At 46.7% G+C, this 12,583-nt stretch overlaps 1 protein-coding gene across 3 annotated transcripts in view; it reads left to right on the forward strand.

Annotated features, from left to right (window-relative positions):
- The window catches only part of PIP4K2A (phosphatidylinositol-5-phosphate 4-kinase type 2 alpha), a 196,327-nt gene that overhangs the window by 159,070 nt on the left and 24,674 nt on the right, over positions 1 to 12,583 (forward strand). For 2 of the 3 annotated variants that reach the window (XM_086714767.1, XM_086714768.1), the window contains exon 6: positions 5,662 to 5,700. The exons of the other annotated variant lie outside the window; for it this stretch is intronic. In XM_086714767.1, coding sequence (XP_086570893.1) covers positions 5,662 to 5,700 — 39 coding nt within the window. The remainder of the gene's footprint in view (positions 1 to 5,661; positions 5,701 to 12,583) is intronic. 3 annotated transcript variants of the gene reach the window in all.

The following is a 12,583-nucleotide window of genomic DNA, read 5'->3' on the forward strand; positions in this document are numbered from 1 at the left end:
AAGGTATAATGGGAAGCGAAAGAAGTCAGAGAAAGACAAATACCATACGATTTCGCTCATGGAATTTAAGAAACAAACAAAAAGAGGGACCAAAAAAAAAAAAAAAAAAAGTCTTAACCAAAAAGAGCGAACTAATGATTACAAGAGGGGAGGTGGGTGAGGGATGGGTGAAAGAGGTAAAAGGGATTAAAAGTACAGTTACCACGATGAGCACTGAGTAATGTATATAGAAGTGCTAGGTCACTGTGTTGTACACCTGAAACTAATGTAACATTGTATGCTGGTTATATTGAAATTACAATTTGTAAAAAAGAGGACCCCAAAAAGCTTTTGCTTGTATAGGTTATATCTACTGCTATTTAATGTTAGAAATTAAAATAAATTTTTTCTTTAGGTTTATTTATTTTGAGAGAGAGAGAGAATCCCGAGCCGGCTCCATACCGTCAGCATAAAGCCCAATGCCAGACCCAAACCAGAAATCATGAGATCATGACCTGAGCTGAAATCGAGAGTCTGACGCTTAACAAACTGAGCTCCCCAGGCACCCCTGAAATAAGAGATTTTTAAATGCTTGCTTCATTTAAAATAAAAGACTATTATTACATGTTAGCATGTTTTTATGAAAAATAGCTGTATCTTACAAATCAAAAAATTTAGTGAGACAGATCGCCGTTTTTTTTTTTTTTTTTTTTTTACATTTTTTGCAAATCTCCTTAATATCTGACTTAATCTGAGACAACTGGAATGTCATAGCTGGTTGTGCTGTCAGCCTGCTAACGATGTTACTTGATTGAAGTGTATGAAGAAAGTCCGACCTTACAAAGATACGTGGTTGGAAAGCGGGAGGGTGGGTGTTTTAAGAACTTTCTCAGAAATTTGCAGAGACTCTTCTTTGATATTACACCAAAACTTGACAAGTAGCAATTTCTTAAAGCTCAGTTACAATGTGGAATCTGAAATCACATCAGTGAATTTTCTGTACTTATTTCCGTATAATCTACAGGTGCATTTACATATAGCCGTCCGAAGACATCATGCTTTGGTCATTTGGAACAGATGGTTCACTGAGTTTCGTGCTCTTCCAGATATTGACACATTTCATTATACAGTGTCAAGGAGTCATGGGGCACCTGGCTGGCTCAGTTGGTTAAGCTCTGACTCTTGATTTTGGCTCAGGTCATGATCTCATAGTTCTTGGGATCCCACCCCCATTAGGCTCCGAGATGACAGCACAGCTCCCTCCCTCCCTCCCTCCCTCCCTCCCTCCCTCCCTCTCTCCCTCTCTCCCTCCCTCCCTCCCTCTCTCCCTCCCTCCCTCTCTCCCCCTCTCTCTCTCTCTCTCTCTCTCTCTCGCTCGCTCTCTCTCGCTCTCGCTCTCTCACTGTCCCTTCCCTGCTCATGTGCCACACATGCTCTCATGCTCACTCTCTCTCTTTCCCAAAATAAATAAATAAACTTAAAAGTCACATCAATATCACCACAAGTCTCATCAGTATGGAGAAGCTGTCATACTCACAGTGATGGATAAGAGTTTCTTCAAACTCTGATTTCTACTCAAAAGCTCAAATTTTACCATCAGCAGCAAGCCCTGGGAACTGTTTTCTGTGATGTGCCAGCACACAGCAACCCCCCACCCCCCCGCATCCCCGCAGCTTTGTTCTTCTTTGAGCAAATACCTACCAAATGCCCGGATCGGAGTAAAGACATTGCCACTTGATCTTCCAAGCAAAAATGTTGTTGTGATGGAAAAAAGTGGCTAGTTGAGCTCATAACTCAAACCACCACAAAAATGTTCTTTTTTTTAATGTTTCTTTATTTTGAGAGAGAGTGCATGCGCACGTGCACGCGTGAGCAGCATTGGAAGAACCGAGAGACGGGAAGAGATAGAATCCCAAGCAGGCTCCGTGTTGTCAGCGCAGAGCCTGACGCGGGGCTCCGTCCCACGACAGTGGGATTGTGACCCGAGCCGAAGTCAAGAGTCAGACGCCTAACCCACTGAGCCCCCCGGACAGCCCCCGTCACAAAAATGTTCTTAAAACATTTCTTCTTGGGGCGCCTGGGTGGCGCAGTCGGTTAAGCGTCCGACTTCAGCCAGGTCACGATCTCGCGGTCTGTGAGTTCGAGCCCCGCGTCAGGCTCTGGGCTGATGGCTCGGAGCCTGGAGCCTGTTTCCGATTCTGTGTCTCCCTCTCTCTCTGCCCCTCCCCCGTTCATGCTCTGTCTCTCTCTGTCCCAAAAATAAATAAAAACGTTGAAAAAAAATTAAAAAAAAAACATTTCTTCTTGATAAACGGGAGTGTTTTCTGTATCGTCCCACAAAGAATACTGAAAAGGTATTGACTCCACGGTCAAGATTTACTAACTTCATTGCTTCAAGGACATGTTTGTACATATATGTAATATGTATATTTTTGTATGTATTTTACGACCAACAATATCGATGAGTACCACTGATGCCACTGGATTTATGCTGAGATGCCCACAGTTTTACCCATTATTTTTTTTCAATATCCGTGCAAATATCAAGACAGTGAAAAAAGTAGAACGTGTCTCAATGTTATTATAAAGATAGTTTTGACTCTGCAGACCATGAAAGGGTCTTGGAACCCCAGGATGCTCAGCACACTTTGAGAAATGCTAGTCTAAGGGAGAGAAAGTGGTTTAGGCTGATCTCCTGCCCTCTGAAGTTCAGATAAACTGTGTAAGCTTCCCAAGTACAGCCTTCCTCTGTCCTGCCTCCTAGTTGAGGCAGTTTTGTTCTCTGGAATTGCCCCTGGTGGAGATCCCAGCCACCCTCCAGGGTTCCTTGTACCTCTCTCCCACGAAGCTTTTGCAGTGCTCCTTAGAGGAAGGAGGACTCCATTCACTGGCCTGACTCCCCCCATATAATAAGCCAGAGTGACCTCTGAAGCCACATGTCCTGGTTTTATCACTTGTCAGCTGTGTATGTGTTGCTGAACCTTTCCTGAGCCTCAGTTTCTTCATCTGTAAAACAGGGATAATTTTACCTACCTTTGCTAGGTGAGGAAGGACCCATATATATATATACATATATATATATATATATATATATATATATACACATATATATATATACACACACACACATATATATGTATATATATGTATGTATATGTATGTATACATATATATGTATACATATGTATATGTATACATAAAATATGTATACATATGTATATGTATACATATATATGTATACATATGTATATGTATACATATATATGTATACATATATGTATATACATATATGTATATATGTACATATATATGTATATATGTTATGTCCAGCATAATGTGTAGCATATGGGAATTGGTCAGTGAATTTGGTTGTGACTTATCCATTCTACCAGTAAGTGCCTTAAAGGCAAATTTTTGGTCCTTTTTATTTTTTATGCCCCAGAAATGCCTCAGATAGTGCCTCATTCAAGCAAGCACCTAGTAAACATAACTTGATGTAAATTATACTTATAGCCTGGATATTATAGTTGTAATTTGACTTCATAATTTCATCTCCCTCCTTAGCTCGTAGAAAAAATAAATTGTGTTCTTGCCAGGACTTTCTGTTGTGACGGAACCTGGACATCTGGCATCATCTTGTGGCTCACACTCTTGGCCATGACTTAACTAACCTTATTTTCGATTTCTGTTTTTTTATTTTGAGTTAATTTAAATTTGGGTGAGGTTCCCGCCCCCCCCCCCTCCCTGCCCCACTCCCGGCTAATGATCTGCATTTACATACAGATGAAGCTTCCCTGAGACTCAGAGCCGGGTAAATTCTGTTACGGGGGGAATAATACACACACAGCGACCAGAAACTTGGCTAAAGATACAAAGAGGAATAAACAGTTTCTTCCTCTGACCAGTAAGCGTAGACAGTGCTCAAAGATTGCAAATATCCTGTCTTGCTGCTGTTGTTTTTTGAATTCGAGAACATTCTTTGTTAGAAACCAGTGTGTAAAGGAAGGTATTTGTGGTCTGTATTCAAGAATCCCTGAAGAAGGGCAAACAGGCCATTGCAAGGGGCAGCGGCTGGGTTTGCGCAGAGGAGTACGTGCTGTGGTTGTGGAAAGGGGCCCCAGGGTTTCCTTCTGAACCACTCACCTTGTCATCGTTTCTTGGGTCGGCTTTGTGCTCCCCTGACGCATCCCCGAGAAACACTGAGCATTTCCCCTGGGCTGACGGCAGGATCTCACACATCCACCGGACCCGGGAATGCCAAGTACCAGAGGGGTAGAGAATTGGCCCCAGGGTGGTGGGGACTCCAGCCTGGGCCCCCGTCCCCAGTATCAGGAGACTCCTCAGTCTGAGTCTCTCATCTGTGAATTACAGGCTACTTTCTTTCTTTTTTTTTTTTTTTAAATTTTTTTTTTTAATGTTCATTTATTTTTGAGAGAGACAGAGACAGAACATGAGTGGGTTGGGGCAGAGAGAGAGGGAGACACAGAATATGAAGCGGGCTCCAGTCTCTGAGCTGTCAGCACAGAGCCCGACACGGGGCTTGAACTCACAAGCTGTGAGATCATGACCTGAGCCGAAGTTGGCCGCTCAACTGACTGAGCCACCCAGGCGCCCCTACGGGCTACTTTCTAATCAGTGCCTGAGCTGCTTGGATGCAAGATGGTCACGGAGTAGTAAATTTTGATTTAAGAATGGCCAGTCGAGAAGCCACTTTAACTTTCCTCAAGTCACAGATAAGTTCTCTTAATGGTTGGCTAAGGCAAGTATTCCAGGGCAATAAATGGGTGTACAAGAGGTGATCAGGTAAGCGCATCACCGCTGACCTGAGTCGGGGGAAGGGAGAGCAGGGAATTGGTCAGGATCTTTCTCCAGCCATCGATTCGGGGAACGCCAGGCATCGATCGCTATGTGAGATCCTGCTATGGCCGCTGAGGAACACCAAGAATGAACGGTTCTTGTTGTGATGACAGAGCTCGGAGAACCAATGCAGCCGAGCAGAATTACTGGGATCAAGAACTGTGTTTTCTTCCACTTTCTACCTCTGTGCTCGGCCGGGCGCCTGGCACAAAGTGGGGTGCGGGTGAATGTGTGGGTTTGAAGGGATTCCCAGAGTGAGGGGGCCCGGGAGGTACGCACGGGTTACTCACGGTAACGAGGAAGACATTTCTCGGAAACGGACAAAGACGGGCAGAGGGCCAGGCGCGCCCATAGCTGGAAGACGTAATGTGGGGGAAAGGGGCATTCCGTGCCCCCGTGGCCCCTGCAGCCACTTAGTGGCCCGCTTCCCCTTTGAAGACCATTAAGACCAACCATTTCTGGCAGTCGGGGCCAGAAGCAGAGCGTGGTTTGGATCCAACGTTGAGTGATTGATCACTCAAGTGATTGTCAGGTTTTCTGATTTCCAGTGGGGGGGGAGGGGGGACGAGAACCAGGGAGAAGACAGCTCGGGTGACAAGCTAGGGAGAGGATTAGAGACGAGCCAACAGGAAGGTCTGCAGAGCAGGGAGCACCCACGGGGCAGGGTCATGGTCGGGGAGGGGACAGAGCCCACGCGGGCTGAGGCGCCACGGCGAAGTTGGCGCTCACGTGTTCTGCGCTCTGCCCTGGCACACGCGCGTGTTTTAAACGTGCGAAGCCCAATGCCTCCCGTGTGCCTGTTTTCATGACGTGTTTGTGTTTCAGGGCTCCACGGTGGCTAGAGAAGCTAGCGACAAGGAAAAGGTGAGTACCCTGACCTACTCCCGGCGCGGTCCTGCCGACGTGCGGGAACAGCACCCCTGTCCCCCCCACTTTCCCTCTTGGCTTCCGCCGCGACGCTCCCGGCTCCCTTCCGCCACACCAGCACCGCGTCACCCAACTGAGGGGTCGCCTGCGGCCCTCGCTTCCTCGGATGAGGTGCCCCCTCCCTCTGTGTTGGCTCATGGAGTAGTTCTTGGTTTTAAGGGTGGGTGAAAGAAGCGTTTCGCGTGCAACCGGGTCTTGAACCCGGTCTCTCAGGATCCGGACTGGCAGGCACAGCTCCGCAGCCGTGGGGTCCCGGCCCCACGTTACCCCGAACCAGCGGGCGGGAGCTCGAGCGCTTTCCGCTCCTCCCTGAGCCCTGGCTTCGCACCTGCAAAATGAGGGTGGTAAAGCTTCAGCTTGACCTGTGAAAGGTTGGCTCGGATGAGCTTCCGACTCCCTTCCGACTCTAAGATGGGGTTGGAATGTGTGTCACTTGCAGAATTAGGGATGGAGAGACTACCTCTTTTTACCTTTTCCTGAGTCACCGGACAGCAGGCAATATTTGAATCCCATCTCGTTTATTAGGCAAGATGACAGATTCAACTTGAATCCGTTTGGTTGAGAATGTGGGAAGTGGCTTTCTGCGTGTAAATCTGAACTGACCAAAATCGACATTGGCTTATATGAAAGGGACCTCTGTACCCTCAGTTATTCCCCCTTGTCACCTTGGGAAGTGCCTTTGTTTTTTGTTTTTGTTTTTGTTTTTGTTTTTGTTTTTGTTTTTTGACCAAACCGTTTGGAAGCTGGGCTCAAGGTTTTCTGTTTTTGTTTTGTTTTTAAATTATTATCTTAGAGTGGCGTCATTCCGTCTAGATTTGCAGTTTATATTTTGGAGATCTGCTGTGTTCATTCAGAAGTGTTTGTGAATGCTTTCGTGGGTACCATCCCTACAGGCTTCAGGGACTAAAATAATGAACGACACAGACCCATCTAGGAGGCGATACGGACGTTAAATAGGAAATGACCATCTCGTGTGATAAGCGGTTTAATAGGGCACATGTGGCCCCTGACTCTGGCTTGGTGGGGTCGGGGGGGAGGGGCTTCCTGGGGGAGGTGATGTTTGGAAACCTGAGGACAAGTCAGAGTTAGCTGGAGGGAGGGGTGAGAAGGAGCATCCTGTACAGGGGTGCAGAGGGGGCGCACCGGGCACCCTAGCTGGAGGGGGAGGTAAGCCGCACCAGTTGGAAAGGCTATTGAAATGACCGGGATAAAATGGTGGCCGGAGCTGGGATGGCCGACAAGGATAGGTTATGGAGGTTTAGGAGGAAGCATCCACAGAGCTCAGAGATTAAATGAGCTGGTCCCCCCCTGCCAGGGGACCAGTGCCAGGGAGTGTGTGTGGAGGGAGGGCGGGGTTCGGGATGACTCCCGGCTGTCTGGTTTGGACGGTGGGGAGGGTGTCGATTCTACTCACGGACGGGGGAGAGCAGAGTGGGAGGAGTTTGAAATGTCAGTCCCCCTCTCCCCCATGACAGAGATGCTCATTTGGCATGAGGGGCGGCAGGGAAGGTTTCAGCCGGAAGCAAAGGGGCTTGGAAACCTCCAGGAAGGATGATCAGGGAAATATATGAGACCGCCCAGGATGAGAAGTGTGTCTGGAACCAGCCCAGAAGAGCATCGGATTTAAGGAGTGGGTTAAGGACGAGAGTCCTGCAAAGGATCGGCCAAAGAGACACATTTACTGAGTGTCTTGTGAGAAATGCCCAGTGAACCTTGCCCCTGGTCTTAGGAGACGTGCACTCTGGTCGTAGCCCAGAAACCAGAGAGAGAGAACTGCCCCGGGATCAGGTAAATCAGATCCTTCTGCAGGCTCAGGTAGGGTGAGGACTGAGAGTTATCCATTGGCCTATCACCAAGGAAATCTCTGGTGACCTTGCCTGTGACAGTGGGTGCCACAGAAGCCGGAGAGCAGTGGGTTAAGGAGCGGGAAAGAGAAAGGGAAATGGTGGCTCCTTCTTCGACCATTTGTATCTCTACTGTGCACTAGTGGGTGTATTTTGACATTTCTGACCTCCACCTACAGCACCCTGAAGGCGCCAGCTTTGGCCAAAAGCAGCGGAAACAATGGACTGTGGACTTCCATGTTGCTATGACTGAACGGTTTTTCCAAGGTGCTCAAGACTCAAGTGGGCATTTAAGTTTGAGCCCGTGAGAGACTCAGAGGTTTAGTATGGTTGGGTTTTCTCCTAGGAGAAAATAATCTGGACCATCTAGAGAGCCACACAGACTTTTCTGCGTCGTAACAAGAAGCCAGCCCCTGAGGAGGAACTGTGGTTGGGGTGGCATCCACTTCTCCACGTCGGTGGCTCTGTTTTGCCTTTGCGCCCTGGTCCCTTGAGATCATTGCTAGCAGGCCCCACCCTTCCCGCCCTCTGTTCATTTTAATGTCTTCAGGTTTGCTCCCCAAGGGCATGGTCTGCTTGGACAATAAACAATGCCCAGAAAGACAGTTACAGGCCATGGGGTGGTTGCTGCTGAAGCCAAAATCCGCAAACGAGGACATCTACGAAGGAAAGCCACAAGTATTTGACATCCTCGAAGCTGTATTATTTCATCAGAAGCAGACCCTTCGTTCCCTATCCCTCCCTCTATTCTCTGCCTACAGGACCATGCACTGCCCAGAATGCCCAAGGCCCTCACCACACCCCCACTGCCCCCTTCACCAAAAACGCTCCGCCTTTTACTGGTCTAGGTGGCTGTGAAAGTGAAATTACAGAATTTCTAACAGAAACCCGCTTTTCTGAGGCGCCTAAAATGCTTAGAATGCTTTTCTCATATTCTAAATTGTTCCTCAAAACATCTCCCTGGGAGATGGGCTTAGAGAAGTCAGAGAGGGGAACGACCTCCCCTACCTCACATCGGGACCGATTTGAGACCCATGAACTTACGTTCCCGTGGGGCGTCACACAATCAGTGGCAGAGGTGAAACCTTCCCTTCGTCTGGGGTTTGTGTTTTTACTGTGCGTTTTGATGCCTTGGGCCTTAGAAAGGCAAATAGTGATAACTGACATTTGTGGAGTGTAAACCTTACACGAATTCGGTCGGATCATCCTTACCACCAGGTTGGTGCTCTTATTACTTCCTCTGAGTAAATGAAGTTACTTCGCAGACAGGTTCAGTAACTTGTCCAGAGTCCCCCAGTTACGATGTGATACAGCCAAGGGTCTCAGCCCAGAGCTCACGCTTCTGACCACTGTGCTGTTACCCTCTGAATGTCTGGCAGCTCTCGGTCTCCTGTTTTAAAAGGACATAGCATCAAAGATTCTGGTTAATCCCGTGAATCATGAAACATTCACTGCATTGACAGAAACAATGTTTCGGAGTTAAATACGGTGCTGGAGCAGTTCATTCTGAGTCTTGATCTTAAAATTCTTAAAGTAGCGACATCAATGGTTCGGTTTCATGCTATGTTGGCAAGTTGCCTCCGTTTTTGTTTTTGTTTTTAATATATAAACACAGGCGACCTCCCTGTGTCTTACACCGTGTACACATTAACGCGGTCCACACGATTGCCCTGGGGAAGAATTCCGTGCCCTCTACTTCTGTCGGGGCGTGGGGTTCATGACAAGTCTTCTTCCACAAAGAGGAGCTCCACAAGGCCACCCGCCTGCCCTTGTAGTTTACAAGTGCTCACCGAGCAGGGGCGAGAGGAAACACCTTAAAGATAAGGAATGTAAAAGTAATTCACATTTGTCATTGGCGGAGGCGATGCCCCCCCCCCCCCGCATTGGTAGGAGGGCATCAGGGCTCTCTGATACGGCGGGCGGTTTGTTTATAATCTGGCAACAGCCGAGGGAATGGTCACTAAACTGTCCTACTGAAAAGAAATGAAATGTATTAATAGAGCTGAACTCCTAAAGACATTGGGTTTTCAAGTTCTAAAACACGTCTTTGCCCTTCTTGCCCTCTCAACTTTCAGGTTTTCTTTCCACGAGCAGTGGCTATTTTTCCTCTCCCAAAAAACATGCTATTCTTTGGCTTCGCAAGTAAAACCACTGATGTCATCAAAACAGCCGCCGTTAGATATATTTATTTTCTGCATTTTAGCCTTTCACGAATGGAATCCCGTGATGTGCCAAGAGTCTTCTCACTGCTTTCACCGTGTAACTATATTCTCCAAGAAAAAAAAAAAAAAGATTGTCACGGTGCAAAGGATAATTTTCGTAAAGAATCCCCACGGCCTTGGCTTGATTAGTAATCTGGCTTGTGAGTTTTCCCTTTCATTTGAATCTCCATAACTGTCTTCATTGCCCAGACTTCCAACTTGTTGGTGACAAGTTTTGAAACCGTCATTTCAAATATTTAGTGATCTAGGTGCAGACAAGTCCCGTCCCCTGATTTCAGCTCCCTCGTAATTAGTGTGATTTGCATTAGCATCATAATGAAGATGGCGCTGAGGGAAATAAAGAAGTTCTGTTGCAACAATAATGGAATCACTTTCATGGCAACAAGTATCAGAACACGTACGTACAGATGTCTTGAATTTAAAAAAAAAAAAAAAAGACCAGGGCTTTTTTTTTTTTTTTTTTTTTTTTAAGCCGTTGTCAGATTTTGACAGCTGCTATGACTTGTTTTATTCTTTAATTCTTTCCTTTTTAATGGAAGGGCATCTTCCATTCATGGCTCCGGCAGTTTACCTCCTCTAAATGAGACCGAGAAATGCGAATCTCCCTGGTGGTCGATCTTTTCACAGCTGCGCTGCGATTCCAGTGTGACATCGAATTAGTAATTATAGCTGAGCGGACTGCTTTTTACAAATGACAGCCTGAGCCACGCTGCCAACAAGCAAGCCACTCAGCAGGGAATCTAGGGAAGTAAAAGAAAACATAACTGGGCTCACTTGATTTCTGGGGGATTTGACCTGACTCTTTAAAAAGCCCATGTTCTTGAGCGAGAGAGTCCTGGGGACTTACACAAATATGCATTTTGTTCATCGCTCTGCACAGTTCTTCTTCAAACTCATGTCTGATTTGCTTGGGTGAAGTAAAGCCTGTGTAATGGAGTCACTAAGTCGCAATAGGAAGACTGCTTCTACCGTAGAACCTTCTAACTGCTTCTGCTAACGTAGAACCTTCTCCCTGGAACCCGTGTGAAAGAAAACAGCTGTCCTGCAATTGACATTTGTATAACTATATCGGCAATAATCATTGTTGACACTTTGATAATGGGCTACAGAAAGCTGCCTTGTCGATCCCTGGGCATTGTGAATTGCACTGGCAATTAAGTGAGTGTCATTGTCTCTGACACTTTACCTATTACTGACCGAGGCGTCAGGCGAATTCATCATTAATACCCTTACATCGAAAACTGCTTTCCTAAGCCAGTTTCCAGCATTTCTTTTGCGATCTTTACATTGTAGCAAATTGCGATTAATTCCTCCCTCTGTCTGGTTCTTTGGGATGCAGTTAAAGGCAAGGGGACAAAGACGCTCGGGGCATCGAGCACAGCAGCGTGTCCTTCTGGGAATCTTTCTGCTGTCGGCTGATGATCGGTTAAAGGTAGATTATCACGGGTTCTAAGCCCTAAACTCAGCTAACGCTTTAACCTTCTTCTGTAAACTCCCTTTTCTCCCCAGATGGAAGCGAATCGGTTCCCATTGCCAGCCAGTGTTAGAAACGCCTCTTCCAGCGCCCAAAGTGCAAGGAATAGGTTCCTGCCAGGGCAGGAGCGGGGTCTGTTTCTCGGACCTCAAGTTAAAGGCAGCGGCACTAACATCTGCCTCGTGGCCCAGAGAGGGTTTATAAAAGGGGGTTTGGGGAGGGGGGGTGCAAAGAGCATTAGTGGATCTGAGTCCCAGCCCCTGCTCTGGCGTTAATGGAAGTTCAGGGTGTGGGGATCAATCATTTCACTTGGTCGTCATTCATAAGATTAAAAGATTTGATTGTATCACTGGTTCTCCTGCTTCCGTGCAAGATCTCTCGTTTCAAGTGAAGCTTTCCCCTCCTGCAGAGATGCAGGTATTAGACTTGACTTTGAGGAGTCCTGGACTTGACTGACAGTCACTAAAATCCTGTCTGTTCTAGGTATAGGTGAAGGTGATTGCTGTGGTTAATGGAAAAAATGTTTGGAACTGTCCTATTGTATTAGCAGATGTAAGAACCCTCTAATGTAAACCATGGGGGTGATTCTGGGAAGTGGAGTTTTTAAGATTCAGTTCGTTTGGAATTTGGTAAGAGTGGCAGGCGGAAAAGAGAGAAGATAGCACAGGCAGTGACTCTGCTAGGTGACAGCACCTGCCAGGTGACAGCATGAAAGTCCTCAGGCAGGTCTGGCTTGCGGTCGTGTATAAACTCCTAGTTGCCTTCGATTCATTTTTACTGCTCTGGGATGAATCCAACCCAGAGTATCCCAAGTGCACAGGGAGCAGTGCTGTTAGATAGGGAATTTTTTTTTTTTTTTAAGCTGAAAACTCTTAGTTCCAGAAAGAGTCAGGGTGGAGAGAGGACTTGAAGATTTAGAATGGGACCTGAATTTAAGGCAAGCTGTTGCAGATGCATACTTACTAAAATAATAAAATTGTGACGTTCGCTATGTTAGTATTAAACCAGAAACTATGTAGTACTTAGCAAGCTTCTTCAGTTTTCAGACTCTTGAGATTTCTTACGTCGTCACCATCAACATTTGCGCGACAGAATCTTCTGGTCAGATCGCAACCACCTGTTTTGTGTGTCTGGCATGCAGGTTAACTGTCACGTCACAGCCTGTGGAGGAAAACCAAACTGTCACCATTGACATCGTCACTTACAGGGACAGGCCCTTACAGTTAAAGGGCCATCATGTTTTGAAAAGTATGACAATATCAGAAAAGCGGTAATTTCAC

This window comes from Puma concolor, chromosome B4 (assembly GCF_028749965.1).
Source record: "Puma concolor isolate L17-30 chromosome B4, mPumCon1.1.hap2, whole genome shotgun sequence".
Lineage (NCBI taxonomy): Eukaryota > Metazoa > Chordata > Mammalia > Carnivora > Felidae > Puma > Puma concolor.